Source organism: Chelonoidis abingdonii, chromosome 25 (assembly GCF_003597395.2).
Source record: "Chelonoidis abingdonii isolate Lonesome George chromosome 25, CheloAbing_2.0, whole genome shotgun sequence".
Lineage (NCBI taxonomy): Eukaryota > Metazoa > Chordata > Testudines > Testudinidae > Chelonoidis > Chelonoidis abingdonii.
Genome location: NC_133793.1, coordinates 16,273,083 through 16,290,508, shown reverse-complemented (window position 1 = coordinate 16,290,508; position 17,426 = coordinate 16,273,083). Strand labels below are relative to the sequence as shown.

Here is a 17,426-nt window from a genome sequence, read left to right as displayed (position 1 = left end):
TTGAAATCTGGTCTGTAGGCTGCACTCTGCCTACCCCTGCGTTGGTCTCATAGCTGGTCATAGAGCCAGAGCAGGTGCTCATCCCATTTGAAAATCACCCTTGGAAGTGCTGGCAGAGATATCCAGCTATTCATATTTCAGTCAGAGATGTTTCTCTTTGCTGTTTTTAGAGATCACACAGCACCCAAGGCGTCTCTTCTACAGCCCGCAGCATTGGCCTCACCATCTTATTTTACCTGTTTTTAATCATGCATCTAACTGAAGAGGACTCTGCAGAAGCCCTCTTCCTTGATCGGCTGGAGGCAATTGCCTTGGAGCAATGTAAAAGCCATATCCCCACTCAGCCACGCACAATAACACAAGCCAGAGATGCCACTAAGGCCTTGTCTACATTACAAACACTTTGCTGGCAGAGTGGCAAAGAGTTCTGTGGCGCCTTACAGACTAACAAATGTATTGGAGCGTGAGCTTTCGTGGGTGATTACCCACTTCGTCGGATGCATGTCGTGGAAATTTCCAGAGGCAGGTATATATATGCAAGCAAGAATCAGGCTAGAGATAACGAGGTTAGTTCAATCAGGGAGGATAAGACCTTCTTCTAGCAGTTGAGGTGTGAACAACAAGGGAGGAGAAACTGCTAGAAGAGGGCCTCATCCTCCCTGATGGAACTAACCTCGTTATCTCTAGCCTGATTCATGCTTGCATATTTATACCTGCCTCTGGAAATTTCCACGACATACATCAGACGAAGCGGGTATTCACCCACGAAAGTTCACGCTCCAATACATTTGTTAGTCTGTAAGATGCCACAGAACTCTTTGCTACTTTTACAGATCCAGACTAACACAGCTACCACTCTGATATTTGCTGGCAGAGTTATGTCAGCAGATGTAACCTATTCTGACAAAAGGAGATCTTCTGCCAGCATAGTAACACTCCTGTGAACGTCAGATGTGCTGACAGAAGCTTTTCTGTGAGCATAGCTGTGTCTACACTAGAGATTTTGCTGCATAGGTATGTCAGCTAGGAGGTGTATTTTTCTCATACACCCTGACTGACACAGCTATGCCGCCAAAGTTTTAAAATGTGAGCTGACCTTAGACTGGGAGTTGTAGTGAGCACCAAGACCCTATCTGCCCAGTGCTGAGACTTTTTTTATACTGACAAAAAAAATCAACTTCGCATCAAATAGAAATGAACCAAAGTAGCGTTTTACATGCTGTGTTTCTTTCTTCTTTTCTTCTTCCCTTTCTTTTCAGTCACTTCATCCTCCTTTTGTCAGACAGGACCATATTTTCACACACTGCGCCTGCAAAAATGTGTGTGCAAATCCCACATTTGTGCAAGAAATGGGCAACGTGTGTGCACAGTTATGTGGCAAGCATTTGCAACTGAAGTGTGTGCGCAGCTTGGGCATGTGCAATTCCAGCATCAATTTCTCAACACATAGCCCTTGGAGGGAAAGTCAAAAGGGCCTCATTTAATTGACTTGCTTCTGAATATGTTGAGGTGGATAGGATGCGAAATCCCATCCCTATTCAGTAGCAGGTGTGGGAGGGCAGTTCTTCCTGTTTGGCTTATCAGATGTTAGTAGGTACAATGCTGCCCTATCATAACGGTGCTACTTCATTCCTTGAAAAATACTTTCTTATAGCCAGAAGTCTGAACTAGTAGCCTGGAGAGAGGATGAGGAACAGAAGAGAAAGATTTCTCCTGTCATCTGACAAAATGTGGATGCCCCTCACTGGCCCAGCTAGTGTAAATTAGCATAGCTCCATGCATATCAACAGAGCTATGCCCATTTACACCAATGAGAAACTGGACCATTATTTTTAGAGCAACTGGCAGAATAATATGACTTTGTTTTTCAAAGTTCTTCTGGAAATTTGTTGGTGTTTTTAGGCCCCCTTAACTAATGCTAGAAGAATCAAATTCTGATGTCCTTACTCAGGCAAATGCACACTGAAATCAACAGGTGATTGCCTGAGTAATGACTAAGTAAAAGCTGAGAAAGAACCACAGGAGGAGGGATTCACAGCTATTTGGTGCCTAGCCAAGCACTGGCTACTAACTGATTCAACTTACCAGAGCTTCCTTGGAAAGAACGAAAAAATAAATATGAAGGCGTGGGCATGACATAGAGAGAGATAGAGAAATATATTTATATTGGATAGTATAATGATTACACTGAAAATTAGGCAGGTAAGTCGTCCACAGTGAGGAGTTTTCTCAAGAGTATTCTTAGGTTGGAAATAAATTGGCCAGCTCCAAATAAAATAATGAACCACTGAAAATGTTCAAGCAGCAAAATCTTGCTAAATCTGAGTCTGACAGAGCAATCCCAATACAGAGCTATTCTACACATGTGCTTTCAGAAATGCCTAATTGTCATTGTATATTGTTAGCTCTTGTGCTGTTATAGGGTCTTATTTAGGACTTAAAGCAGCTTAAGTGCTTGTGCTGCCTTAAGACAGAACACTTGTGCCTCCTTAAATCCTTAAAGCAGTTTAGAGGGGTTAGAAGCCATTTCTTTAAAATCCATCAGGGAAATTAAATTCAGTAAACTTAATGAATGTCCCAGTCAGGTTGCAGAATTAAAACAAAAAGTAGATAATGGAAAAGTTAAGAGTCCTAGAGCAACTTTCACTCGGTCCCACTGCACCTATGTCACATTTCTCCTTCTTTTGTTAAAAGTGCACCATGAAAAATGCTGAGCGTGCAAAGCCAAGGTGAAACTGCAACAGGGATCATATCCACTTCCCCTGGACTTTAGATTATTTTAACATTACTGAAGAGAGTGTACAAGGAATATCACAACAACTCTGCTACAGCCAGCAGCAGCAGAACTCCCTTTTTACAGACAAAGAATGAGATCCACCTCTATGCAGAGGATCATCAATAAGTCTGTATACCACCTAAACCCCATGTAAGCCCTCAGAAAAAGACTTTAGTGGCACTTATGTGATGAATTGGCCTTGATCTAGTCTCTGCACAGAGGTGAATTTCACTCACTGGGAATACAAGAAAAGGAACAGTCTATTTTATACCACTGTATCTAGACGAGAATTTCATTTTCTTAAAAAAAACATTGTTATTATTATTAAAAAAAAGAACGAGAAGTACTTGTGGCACCTTAGAGACTAAAAAATTGTACATATTCATAGATTTTTAGGCCAGAAGGGACTATTGGATTATCTAAACTGGCCTCGTATATAACACAGGCTATAAAATTTCATCCAGTTATTCCTGTACTGAGCCCAACAAAAGCATATGTTCCAGGGAGGCATTCAATCACGATCTGAAGACTTCAAGAGATGGAGAATCCATCACTTGCCTGGGTAGTTTGTTCCAATGGTTAAATACCATTATAGTTAAAAACATGTGCCTTGTCTCTCATTTGAATGTGTCTGGCTTTAACTGCTAGACATTATTTCTTGTTCTGCTATTCTCCTTAATACCAGTGTTTTCTGCCCATTTCTCAGTCTACAAAACAGTCTCTCACTGATGACATGCTACTGAAATTGATTCACGGACTGTCGGGATATTTGCTCATTTCCAGTGCCACTGACACATCCAATTGCACTAGAGAATATAGAGACATTTCCTGAAGATTATTTTTTCTCTTCTCACCAACGGAACTTGGTGAATTACTGTTGGGGGAAAGGGATAGGTGCTGCAACTAGGGTGCTGGGGGTGCTGCTGCACCTCTGGCTTGAAGGAGTAATAACAACCCAGATACATGATTTCTGCCTTCAGCACCCCCACCATAAAAACTGTTCCAGCACCACTGCTATTGAAGGGTTGTCTGAGAACATTCTGAAATGGCTTGGTCACTTTCCAAACCTTTTTTCCAGATGTTTAGAAAATGCCTCAGCACATAAAGGTGTTATGACATCTTTTGAATCTATATATCTATTATAATACCAGTTAATTCTTCCAGAGCTTTTAGCCAGTTGGACTTATTCTGTAGTTTCTGAAACAGGCCTAGCATACAATTGAGTCTGCTGGCCCAGTAATGATAAACTGCACAACCATAACATTGCATTTAATTTGTTTTATTGCATTTAATATATTAAGATGTTCAATAACTGTCACACTCTCATTTAAGGAATTGCAGTGTAATTAATTAAAGGAATAATATGTCTCAGGACATGAAGTAGTCTGGTATCTGGAAACTGTGACTGGACTAGACTATCAAATTAACGTCTTCTGTCAACAGGTCCATTACCTGAGCAGATTTTACTTTAATAGAAATGTCTTTGTCCCGTGTAACCACGATAAAAGTAGGCAAACGTAGTGGCATGGACCACAGTAAGTTGTTCAATGTAGTTTATTCAAACAGTTTAGGAAGTTCAGCCAATTGGAATGTGAGAGGCTAATGTGATTGGTGAACAAGAGCAAAAAATGGGCGTGGAATGGAATTCTATCTGTACTGGGCAAAAATTAAAGATCCAACACTAATCTATGACCTAGAAAAGATCAAAAGTCAAAAGGTGAACGAGGGGGCAGTTCCTAGCCTAACGAAGATGGGGTTTTGATAGAGGTGACAAGAAGAAAACAGTTGTAGCTCCCCCATCCTCCAAACCCATCAGGAAACCAGTAGTCAGAGGAAAAGCCTTACGTCACCCTCCCAAGACAGACAACCATTTGAGAGCAATTTTTTCTCATCTGCTACCTGGCAAGAAGCCTGTTAACCTCCACAAAGGCCTTGGCAATGCTTTTATTTGGGGATTGTTAATACAGTGATACTAACTGCCCATAAGGCTGTAGGTAAAGGCACCATATTAAAAGGCACACATTTAAACTTGATCCAGAAGTTTGACTTTCTGCAATAAACCTTTACAGCCCATATTTTCAAACAAAATGTTTCCAAGAATTAAAAAATAAAACCTCCAAGATTATTTCCTTAAACTAATAAACATTTCTCTGAAGGTTGCAGCATTGTGGTATTTTATAGGAGCTACCCCGCCACCAGTAGCCCCATCATATTGCCACCAGACCCTCCAGTCGGATGCAGTTTATGATCACACCCAGAACCACCCTTCAGAGTACGGTGACTATAAGGTGCATTTCAAAACTCCGTCCCCCACTGTCCTGTGGGTATTCCTTGGTTGGAGTAATACTAAGGGACATCACCCTAACAGAAACGCACCCTAACCGGGCACTAGGCAGTCAGCAGCAATTCTAAGCTGTTGTTCTCTGGCAGAAGCTACAACCATTGAGGCACTGAACGTCTGGACTTGGTCTGGCCTTCAGACTCTGTCTCAATGTTCTAAAAGGGGATGGTAGATCTAGGGCAGCCTCCACTACTCCATATTCTTGCCTAGGCATACATGTTGCAGGTCTTAGTGTGTTTATCAGGCTCCTGATTAGACTTCATACGTGTAAACCAGGATCCAGTTTGGATCAACAATTGCCAAAAAAACAGTTCCCTGCAGGTTTTGCCACCCAAATATTACAGCATTGTCCACACTGAAAGAAATGCAGAAGGTAAACAAATGTGGATAAATAGTGAAAAACATATTAAGAAGTGTTCCACTCTGAATAATTGCTACTAATTTCTGTAACACAGATAAAGTTGTTGTTTTTTTTAAAAAATAGGATTTTTAGCAAGCCAATGATCCTTATAAAAATAAGTGAACTTGAAATCCCTTCAGCCTACTTGAATGTTTAGGGCATTGGATCATGCTGAGGAGACCTACAATCGCTGAACTGAAGACAGTTCTATAGATACCCCTCTTGTGTTTTATACTGAAGGTCAAAAGTACACCTAGAGAACTGATTTTTAAAAGGGCTTCTACTCAGCCTGCATTTTTGCAGGTGCATCCAGGTAGCTTGCACCCTGCAATTAATTGCAGTTACAAAACCACACCAAGGAACAGAGAGGTTATTTGTGAAATCATTACCCCAATGCACTCAGTTTAGAAGTATTAAAGATGAGCTTTGTAATCACCAGTCCTGGAAACTCCCTCTGGGATCTGAGAGTCAAGCTGGGTACTTTGTGCCTTGGACTTGTCACCAGTCACAAAGATTCCTCAAATGGAGTTTAGCCAATTATCATGTTGCTGGTCCATGTTACAGTCTCTCCTGTAATTGTGTTGAATTCTGCATGTCTGAATCAGTAAAGCAAGCAGCTGTGACTCAGAGATGCATAGGGAGCAGTTATACTGAATAAAAAGATGTCCATTTTACATACCCAGTTTTCTCACTGTAACCCCACTTCCAGCAAGGAATCGATTTTCAAGCAATTTTGAGGTTATCAACACGAACTACATTTCACAAGCATGCAGATCCACAACAGTTCTGACCACTCCAATTTATGATCTATGCATTCATGTAACTGAAGGGAGATACAATAGTTTTGCCCTTAAACCCTAGCATTTGTTTTCCTCAGTGCTGACTTCCTCCCTCTCAATAGTTTCTTGCTGAAGCTGAAGAGGTTTTTTTGAAGGGGGAAAGACCTTTTAGGTGACAGCCCCTTTCAAAAAGGCCACTGTCATAATGTATATTGAAGGCTTCTATGTTTCAGGATGGCATAGTTGTGGGAAGAGAAAGCAGCTGGAGAGATGGTAAGAACAATGGTTTGATTCCAGCATAACAAAGAAATAGCCTAACAGAAATTAAGTAGGAGGCAAGAAATGAAAGCAGCTAAAGAGACTTCTCCCATCTCCAGGGAAAACCTCAGAGGAGAGGAACAAAGCAAGAGGAAAAGAGAAAAAGGCAATGAATAGTAGAAAAAGGAAGGAGAAATGAATCTGAAGATAAACCTGGGAGCTCCAGGAACACAGGGAAAGCAGGAACTCAGATCTGCTATGTGCATTGAAAGGAGAATTTAGCTTCAAATTCATTATTTCCCCAGTGCTACCACATTTCCAGTGACTACCAACCTACTATCTTCAGCTGAGTGGACAAGCAAAGCCACCAGCACTGGGTATTGTCCACTCAGCCTACTTCAATATTAGAGGACTTGATGAATCAAGTGCCCCCTGGAGCAGAAAGCCCATTTGCGTAATCAGTTAACTGTGCTTGATTGTGTCCCAAACATTGCTTGGTTGATAAGTGTGGGGATTTCTTACAAGTGTGGTCCAGTTTTCTGGGTTATTTACAATGTGATTATACAGTTATTTACAATGGCTTTCAAAGGTCACCGATTGTTCTCTCCTGCCACAATTAAAGAAACAGAACCCATGCAAAATTTACAATCTCTTTCAGAAGAAGTGGTTATGGGTAAAATGTTCAAAAGCACTTAAATGATTAAAGTGCCTACAACCCATTGGCATTTCATGGTATTTAAGCACCTAAGTCACTTAGGCCCATTGAGAATTTTACTGTGTGTGCTTGCATTGCTTTCAGTCACACGGTGAAGCTGTTGAGCTGGGGATTTTTACACATCTGGTGGAACAGTCCTGTGCTGTCACTTTCCCAGAGCACACATGATGGATGACTCCACATTACAGCTGATCATGTGAATTAAGACATTGATGGGTGTGTTTGCTGGGGAAGGTTAGCGATGGGTATTAGCGGTGGGAAATGTTGCCAATCTTCATGTGCATCAATAGCAAGCTTCCTGTTAGAAAGCATGGTCTTCTGGGAAGAACTGATTTGAGATGATGCATATTCTGCTGCAGCCACATGCAAGGGGGAAAGATGATAATACACAACACAAATATTATCTTTGAGAGCACTAGCATGAAGAGCCACCCAGAGATTATCAATCAAGTGATGAGACTGTGTCTGAACCCCAAATCGAAGGTGTTTCCCTACACAGCCAGATGCTGTTCAATTAAATCATTTGCAATGGTCTTCAGTCACTATTGGAACATGCTTCAGGACTTTTTTCTTTAGAAACACAGACTGGATCATAGCACAGCTGCTATGCTGCAGGTGAACTCTTCAGTGAGGCTATTGCTTTCTGCAGTGACTCATCAGGATGCATTCCAGCATAATGCAGCATTGTTTAGTTCATACAATTTCAGCCAATTACAGATTTCTCTTGCCACCGCCCCACCAAATCCGAGGGTTTTGCAGAATCAAGGAAGGCCCTTCCTTCCCTGTTACTAGTGCCCCCATGTAGGTTTGATCAGTAAGTCAATACACTAAGAAGAGGAGCTAGGAGCTGACTGTCTCTTACCTTTTGTTTTAAATGCAAAGTTACAGTACTTGCAGACGTATGGCCTGACGTCTGTGTGCGTGCGAATGTGTTTCTTCAGCATGCTGGGTTTCTTGCAGCGAATTCCACATTCCTCACATACATACTTCCCTCTTCCGCGGCCTCGCACATACACATACTCTTCGTTTGATTTGTACCTATGAGCAACAGGTGTCATGATAAAAAAAAAAAAGATTCCCACCTCAAAAGAAGCAGTAACTTTCCTAAATTAATTCAGCACGTTATTGACACCAGAGGCGAAAGCCTGAATTAGCAATTTACCCAGAGTCACCGGCTATGAATGATTAGGCTAAACACAAAATATGTTCCAGCTCTTAAGCCCATTTGAGTCAAACGCCTCTCCCTCTGGAATAAGGTTTAATAAGCTACAGCTGCCCTTCCCTCATGTCCATTGAGGCAATTAGCAAAATATCTGACAGAGCTATAGGGTGATCTGAACTTCCTAGTGCCCTCCCCACTCACAAACCCAGGCAAAGTGGGGGAGTTGACCATAATCCAGTTATTTGCCTCACAATCTCATCTTCCTGAAAACTGTCAGATGTATCGCTGTCAGCCGCTTCTTCAGACCTATCCAAAAATATGCATGACTTGCTACTATACCACCTAAAATAGCTTCTCTTTGATGATCAGCTATATCCCAGATAAATTCCAGCTGGGATTTGGGGACAAAACCTATCCAAAATATATCAGAGACAAGAAAAATCAAATTCTGTAACACATGGTGCTAGCACAGAAAATTAGGCTTCAAGGCCCCAGGTTCCTTCCCCACTGGCTCAGAGTGAGGAACAATGTTTGCCTGAAAGTATTACAGTGTACATCCTTCCATCTTATTACAAAGTCATGTACCTTCAGTCCACCCATTAGCACAACGGGACAGTTATTGTGAGGTGGGTATGAGCAATATTTGTGAGAGTCACAGAAGTCACCTGCCTCTTGCAGTTCAGCAAATGGAAGAAGAACAGAAAAACATCAAATTGATTTCATCAGATAAATACAATAATAATAGACCAAGATTTTAAAAGTGACTAGTGATTTTGGGTGCCTCAATTTTTGGGTGTCCCATTGAGGCACATTGAAGAGGTCTCATTTTCAGGATATGCAGAACATCCACTCTCTGAAAATCAGGGCTCCTTAAAGAGTCTCAAGTGGGGAACCCACAGATTGAATCACCCCGAATGACTAATCATTTTTTAATATCTTGGTCAACAAAGACTAACGTCAAAACTACAAAGGGTAAAATGTCGTCAGCACTGAAGAGGAATGGAGCAGGAATGGCAGCATGGAGCTACTTTGTCATGAGTAGCTTGGGTGCTTAGATAAATGAAGGTGTGATTAACCTTACAAAATATTTGTACTATAGAAACCCAGAGGAATTCAAAGCTGAGTACTGAAGCGGTCTGACAATGTTGGTTCAGTGGCTAGGGTGCTATCTGTCAACTCACGAGACCTAGGTTTAATTCCCTGCACTGCTAGAGACTTCCTGTGAGATCTCGGATAAATCATGTAGTCTTTCCTGGCTCCACTTTTCACTTGTAAAATGGGGATAACAATACTTCCCTACCTCATAGGAGAGTTCTGAGCATAGCTATGTTTAAAAGACAGTGACAGATACACCAATGAGCGGCCACAGAAGTAATTTAGGGCTTGTCTACGTGGGGAGGTTCAGGAAAATTAATCCAAATTAACTAAAGGTATGACCTTAGAAGTGGATTAGCTAAACCACATTAAATGTCTGTGTGAATGCTGTTATTCAGAATTAAAGTGGCCTTAATTTGGTTTAGTTTAATTCACTTTGAAATTAACCAAATTAAGGCCACTTTAATTCTGAATAAGTGTGTTCAAACAATGCAGTTTAACTAATCCACTTGAAATTCACATCTTTATTTAATTTGAATTAAGTTTCCTGGATGTCCCCATGCAGACAAACACTTAGGGACAGGTTTACACTAAAAAGTTAGGTGGACTGAACTACGTCGCTCAGGGAATGTGAAAAATCACACCTCTGAGACACATAGTAAACCCAATATAACCCTCCATGTATACAGCGCTAGGGTGACAGAAGAATTCTTCTCTCAATCCAGCTACCGCCTGTTTTAGAAGTGGATTAACTACAGTGAAAGGAGAACCCCCTCCTGTTGCCGTTGTGAATACCTATACTGAAGCGCTACAATGATGTAACCGCAGCTCTGCAGTTGTGTTGCTGTAGCAATTTCAGTGTAGACACAGCCTTAGGTAGACCCAGGAAACAAAAACAGAGGAAGCAAGAGAAAAAATGGGTGTCCACAGAAAATCCAGTCTAGCCTCAAATATTGAGAATACCAGTACTCCCAGGGGCAGTCATCTAAAAGTTACCAGTAAGAAAATGGTAAGCAGTGAAGTTTCTCAGCATAAAGCAGAATGTCTTTTCAAATCACGACAGAGTAATTCTGTCAGTCCCGTATCCTTTCCCCTTAGAAGGAGCTGTGCAGTAGACTGAAACATTGTCAAACACATGGTTTCATGATAATCAATGATCTCCTAATTTTTTTTTTTTTTTTTTTTTTTTTTTACAGGAAGTGGGGAAAATTGGGGATACTTGGAAATGTCACGGTTGCTTCTTCAAAACGGGGCTGAGGAGGGGTTGCCATCCGACATGCTTTTAAATAGCAGCACCTTATGAACATTTACTGATAGTCTCACTACTCCCCTGTGACACAGGCACATCGCGTGCCACTACATCTTTACAGATTCTTTTATAAGCAATGAATGATACCATGATATTAGAGGTGTATCTGAGATACCGCTAGCATAAGGACTACTGAGGTAATGCCATCTACTTACAAAGGCAACGCTGAAGATATTAGGGCAATGAGTATACTTCAGCTATTTTGCTAGGGGTACTGAGCATTGGCCTAGATAAAGCCAATATCTAAAAATATCTACTAATTTTGGGTGCCCAGCATACCTAAGAGTCTCCAGTTAGATACCTAAAACTAACAACATGCTGAGACAGCGAAGGTCCATCGCACCAAATGTCAATGGCCAAATTGTATGACTTTATTTCAGACATCTAAAAGCTGCATAGGGTTATTACTGACCTGGTGCCGTCAAATTAATCCCAGATGACCATGTGAACACTGCCTGTTTGTGGCTGGGCAATGTTTCCTCCTGACCTCAAGTCTGATCTTCAGAGCTTCAGGTGAGGGGACTTTATCTGTGAGGGGGGCTACATGACCAAAAAGTGCCAGCCAGCGGTGACTGATGACAACTTAATCTTCTCAAGACCAGTTCTCAATAACACATTCCTATTGCTGATAAAATCAAACCATCTTATGTCCAGTAGTGGCTGCTGACAATGCATATGAAATGCCTCCAGCCTCCTGTTTAAGCAACGTCCATGTTTCAGATCTGTATAAGAGGTTTGATAAATCTGTACTTTTACATAACCCCATACTAAGGCATCCAAAAGCAATAGACAAAGCTGTTCAGTGGCTCTTGTTCATTCACTCAGTGATTCAGTGGAAGAGCTGGGAGTCCGGATCCCCCGTCCCCTGCTTTAACCATTTTCCACGCTCCCTCCTGCTATTCAATTCTTTCTGTCATTATTCTGTGTAATACATCATACTGCCAATTCAAAACCAAAATTGCTCCTTTATCAGCCATGTACTTGTGCTATCCTTAATTACGCTCTCACATAAAGCTGTTTGAGTAACGCCTTTGTGTCCAGCAGCCCCTTTGCTAGCCTCGTGAATGATAACAGTGGTTGACTTCTCCTGGACAAAGTGACACACAATTTGATCTGAAATTAGACATTGCAGTTTATCTGACAGTCACTGAGGCTGAGTCCGCCTAGGAGGAAGGGCTTCCTGTCCCGCTCATTTAGTACGTCCTGACTGGGGCCAGAGAAACAGAGAACCTTAAACAAGCTAAACAAAACCAAAACCAACCAATCCAAATAAAGTGCCATAAAACCGGAGATGGTTGCTGAAAATGCCCTGTAACTGCTACCGAGAGAGTGACATGTTTATGGAGGTAATTACACTAGGAGGCTACTGCTGCCTTTCTTTGTGGGTCTATGTTCACATAATTTGCATCACACAAACAAATCAATGACAGACCACTTCACTTAAGGGTTTACCCTCAACAAGGAACCTTCCTGCTCCAGAGCATTTACTGTAACCAGACTCCTCCACTACTCACAGTTTAAGTTTGTGTCAGCAAGTTTGTGCTTCTTTTCCAGAGCGCTTTGGAACTCATAATCCTACAGTAAGCAACTTAAATCTCCGATGGTGCCATGGTTTCCATACCATATTGAAAGGATTTGAAACCTGTGAGGCTAAATGACCACTGTTTGGCCAGCCTAATCTTGGAAAGGGCCCCTTTAAAGCAACAAAATGAAAGATGAAGGATGAGCTTATTATTGAATTTTAGAAAGGAAGCTTTGCTTGAGAAACATGCACGTTAGACTTCACATACAGATATGATTCCAGACACAGGAATTGCCATAGCTGGGACACCTAGGCCAGTATCCTTTCAGCAGTAGTGGCAAGTGCCAGACTCATAGATTTTAACACCAGAAGGACCATTATGACCATCTCCTCTGACCTCCCACATAACACAGGCCCGAGATGTTTCAAGCAAGGCTGCTAGAAATGCTGCAATGGACAGTTATGGGATAATCTGCGCGCAGAGAAAGTTTCCTCCTAACCCTCTTGGAGACTGGCTGCTACCTTAAAGCATGAGGATTTATATCCCTTTTTCATTTCTTGTTTAATTTGTAATATTTACTATTATAGATCTGGATGTGTTTGTTAGCCATATAAATGTGTAATTCCTTTTTTAATACTGCTAAGCCTTTTTGTCTTCGTGATGTTTTGTGGCAATGAATTCCACAGAATAATTGTGCACTGGGTGAAATAGTATTTCCTTTATCAGTTCTGAATTTGTTACCTTTCATTTTGTTTGTTTTCTGAATGTTACTGTAGACTGAGCAGAGATCATCACTGAGTTGCCCAAAATGATGCTCAGGTAACCCAGTAAGGTGAATGAGTAGTTCAAATTATTGCCTCCAATATGCCCTACTAAGCATTTCTCAGCACTGCACTCCACCTCTGATCATGTTGCCCATTAACCTGACTTTTGCTCCTCTGAAGTTGCTCACAGTTTTCTCTGGTCTTGATTAACCTATTTAAAGTTGTGTCATCTGCAAATTTTGCCTCCTGATTAACCCCATTTCCAGATCTTTAATAAATGCATTGCTAAGTATTACCATAAACATTAAGAAATATATTTCATGCCATTTCCAGAAAGCTGTCAACCAGGAGCTCAAATCAGTTCATAACCAAGCAAGCCTCATTATCTCCTTTTATAATCCCAGTTTTACAAGGTGGGAAATAGGGCCCAGCAAGTCAGTGGCTGAGGCGGCTATGGGAACTTGGACTCTTGACTCACAGTTCCCTCCTATAATATTGAAATATGTGTGTTGTAGACAGTACTCCCTGATCCCCAATCAAAACTCAATGGGCAAGTATCTCAGATGAACAGGACTGAAGTCAGACAAATTGGACCTAGCCCAAAAAGAAAGTGTATTATAAATGTATTTTCGCTTGGTCCTGAATTAAGCACTAGCCACTGAAAAAGCATGCAACACCAAAACAATCCCATCATCCCGTCTGGGCCACTCATCATCATCAAACCTCAAGTCCATCTGTAAAGTGGGAACAATATTTCCTTTTGCCCACCCTTTTCCTGTCTTGTCTATTTAGAATATAAGCTCTTTGGGGCAGGGACTGTCTTCTATTATGTGTTAATATAGCGCCAAGAACAACTGGAGTATGATTGCAGTTAGCCCCACTAATGATCACAAGGCTGAGTAGCTGGTTTTAGCTAAAGGGGTTCCCACAGGGCTTGAGGGAAATTCAATTTCCCCACAGACACTAGTGAAGCTTCAATGTTCAGGAGCATCTGCAAAAATTGTATGCACACACACACATTATGGGGTGGGGGAAGCTGGTGTAGCCACTGAATTCCATGCTCCTACCCCTAGCCACAGCACACTGCGCTGATATCGCTGTATCTGGGGCTCTCTATAGAAGCAAAGGACAGGGAAGGATTTGCCCTTTCCACTTAATTTAATGTCAGACAGGGTTACAACATTCAAAATACAGCTTGCTCTCTGGAGCACTGCAGTGATCAGGTTCCTTGTATGTTTCAGTCCCATCTGCCCACCAGGACCAAATGGACAGATGGCAAGATGGGCCCACATGTATCTGAAGACCACATACAATCTGGCTGGTCTAATTTTAGACCTTGCTGCCTGGATGGTGCCTCTTCTGCACAAATGATGATGTAACCATGCGTATCTCCATTCTGCAGAGGCCATTCGATGAGCTTTTCGTGTACTGAGAATACACAGAACTGTATTCTCAAAGTCTATGTAACTTCATCTTCCTTTGGTAACATGTAACAGGTGCTGCTCTCTGGCTTTATTCAGTGTGTAATTCATTCCAAATACAGGGTTTAATTTATGTATTTGAAGGGGGTAGCCTGGACTGGGAGACAGAATACACGACTGGGAGTTAGGAGACCTGGGTTAAAATTAGATCCATTCGGTTGCAAATATGGGCTCTAAAGGGAAGTGGTGGAAGCACCACAACTCGGGATATTTAAGATAGACAAGTCAAGATGCTAGTGAATATCCAGCAGGGAACAACTATGCATTGAGTGAGTGGCTGGACTGGATGATATAAAAGGTCTCTGCCATCTCTAACTTCTACGATTCCATGAAATGAAACATAGCTGCAAACTGCAGTAGATTAAGATGAATTTACTTTCTACTTCAGCTGCCATGGATCAGGTTTTACACTATTAATTGCTACTAACAGGGCATTTAGAGATACAGTTAGAGCTGGCTAGGCTAAATATGCCATCACAACTGTTGCTCAGACTTTGAGGCTCAGCTCCCTTCGGGGAATTCTAACGTTTTTCAGGGCAGGCACTAGCCAGCTCAGGAGAAATAAAAAAGAGAAGGGTTTATCGTGTTCCCTTGGTAGATAGTTCTGTAGTTGCTAAGGCCCAAGTGAAAACAATCTATTGGACACTGACTATGTCACTGATGATCCTGCTTTAGCTCAGTCCTATTAGAAAACAACTATGAGATCACTACACATAGCTGCTCCCTTTGACCAGAGTGGCCCATATGGGTGCACCTCACCTCCACAAAAGATGACTGCCAGGAAGATAAACACATTTTAAACCATGTAACCTCACGTGGGGAGGCTTAAAGAATGGCCTGTATCTTAGGAGACGTCATCCCAGAACCCCTGTGCTGGCAGAGAAAAGAATCTTTATGAGCTAAGACTGGCAAACTGGAGTTTATTGAAAGCTAATTTATTTGACTTCCACTTGGGCCTCTTGATCAAGCTTCCCTGACCATCCCTCCCCACCCTGACTGCTTGATCAGGCCTTACTGTTGTTTCAGTCACCTGGTAAAAACTGAAGACACAGAGGGAGGGGGAAAAAAGCTATTCCCCAAGTTTTGCAGCAGAATTCTAAGTGGGATGACATCACCACACAGGGCTACGTGTGATGGTCTGACACCGTCATAGAAAAGACGAGGTCCTGCTGACCTCACCTGTGAGTCATGCCACAGGAGTAGTAGGATTACTTCATCGAGTGAGGCATGCAGGACTGGGCCCTGTCTTCATTCATTACTGAACATGCTGATAGCACATTAAAGATGTCAAGAGCTATTTACATATGGCAATGATGGTTATTGCTATATCTGATACTACATCATCCACGAAGATGTCGGGCCAAGCCCAGGAGAGAAAACCTTTCCACATGCACACAACTGCTTCTGAGGCCCTTAACCCTCTAAAACATTCCTCATGCAAACAGCTAAGACTGGAGAGAAAGACACAGTATAATCACTAGTGATATTAGTATTAATTTCACAACATTATTTAGGAGCTTCTCAGCTAACGGGCCTTAGAAAACAGTATTGTTTTCCATGCATTACTATCTTTTTGATGCATTGACATTGCATGTTAATGTGCTATTTGTGACAGGGGAAAGCATGTAAATACATTTTAAAAGAAGATCCTGTCCTTATATTAGGCTGCCACAATAAATATTACACTGGAACTGTTTGAAAGCATCAAAAGTAATGCCAGGATAGTACTAACAAATGGAAGCAATTACATTAGAGCAGCAGAGTTACCCAGCTAAAGACACACGGTTATTAGTATTTAAAATCAGCTAATAGTGACTAATCAACGTATGCTCGAGATTTGAAGATGTTCAATGTTATATATGTGCCAGATATTATTATTTCTCCACTCAGTGATATTAATGGTAGATTGCATCTTCATCCTGAAGGCTCCCAAAGCACTCTACAGAGGAATTGCTTTATTCACCACTGAAATGCAGCCACCTCTAAGGTTGAAGGTAATCACTGTTTAACAGGGCAGAACAACTCTATGCAACGATTTAGGAGGAGAAGTGTACTGAAAGCAAGGACATTTTAGAATTTCTGTAGAAGCCTCCTCTATGCTTCCATGTAATGAGATTCTCATTAATGATCCGTTAGCCAGCAGCATTGTTAGCCAGTCACACTGCTACTGACATAGTGAAAACACATGAAGTTATTTCTGCCAGTTTAGAAACTGGCATTAGTTGACAGTTATGGTTGCTGATGGACTAATAGCTCCCATTAAACAGAATTCTCTCTAGATTTCTCATCTTTGTCATCAACTGCAGCGGTTTTTAAACTGGGGTCTATGGACCCCCAGGTGTCCACGAGGGGAATTCAGGGGGTCCATAAGTCATGTCCGTGGCCACTGGACCTACTGATCAACTCCTTCTCCTCCCTCCCAGCGTCTTCTGATCGCTGCAGAACAGCTGTCCAGTGGCATGCAGGAGGCTCTGGGAGGGAGGGGGAGGAGCAGGGATGGGGCCTGCTCAGGGGAGAGGCAGAAAGAGGAGGGTTGGGGTGGGAAGAAGTGGGGCAGGGGTAAGGCCTTGGGGGAAGGAGTGGAGTGGTGGTTGAGCACCCCCGAGGAAAATTACAAGCTGGCTTTGGGGTCCACAAAATTTTAAAACAAAATGGGGGTCCTCGGGTTGCTAAAGTTTGAGAACAGCTGGTTTACCATATTGCAACCTGTAAACCATGAGTGTGAAAATCTCTAAAGACAACTTTAAAAAGAAATGTCAGCAGCTCATTTTCTCTCATGATGGGCTTGAGCACAGTAGAAAGGGTAGGAGTTTGAGGGCACTG

At 41.9% G+C, this 17,426-nt stretch overlaps 1 protein-coding gene across 9 annotated transcripts in view; it reads right to left on the bottom strand.

Moving 5' to 3' along the window:
• HIVEP3 (HIVEP zinc finger 3) overlaps positions 1-17,426 on the bottom strand; it is a 443,901-nt gene that overhangs the window by 26,213 nt on the left and 400,262 nt on the right. For all 9 annotated transcript variants that reach the window (XM_032764058.2, XM_032764060.2, XM_032764061.2 and 6 more), the window contains one exon: positions 8,132-8,307. In XM_032764058.2, coding sequence (XP_032619949.1) covers positions 8,132-8,307 — 176 coding nt within the window. The remainder of the gene's footprint in view (positions 1-8,131; positions 8,308-17,426) is intronic.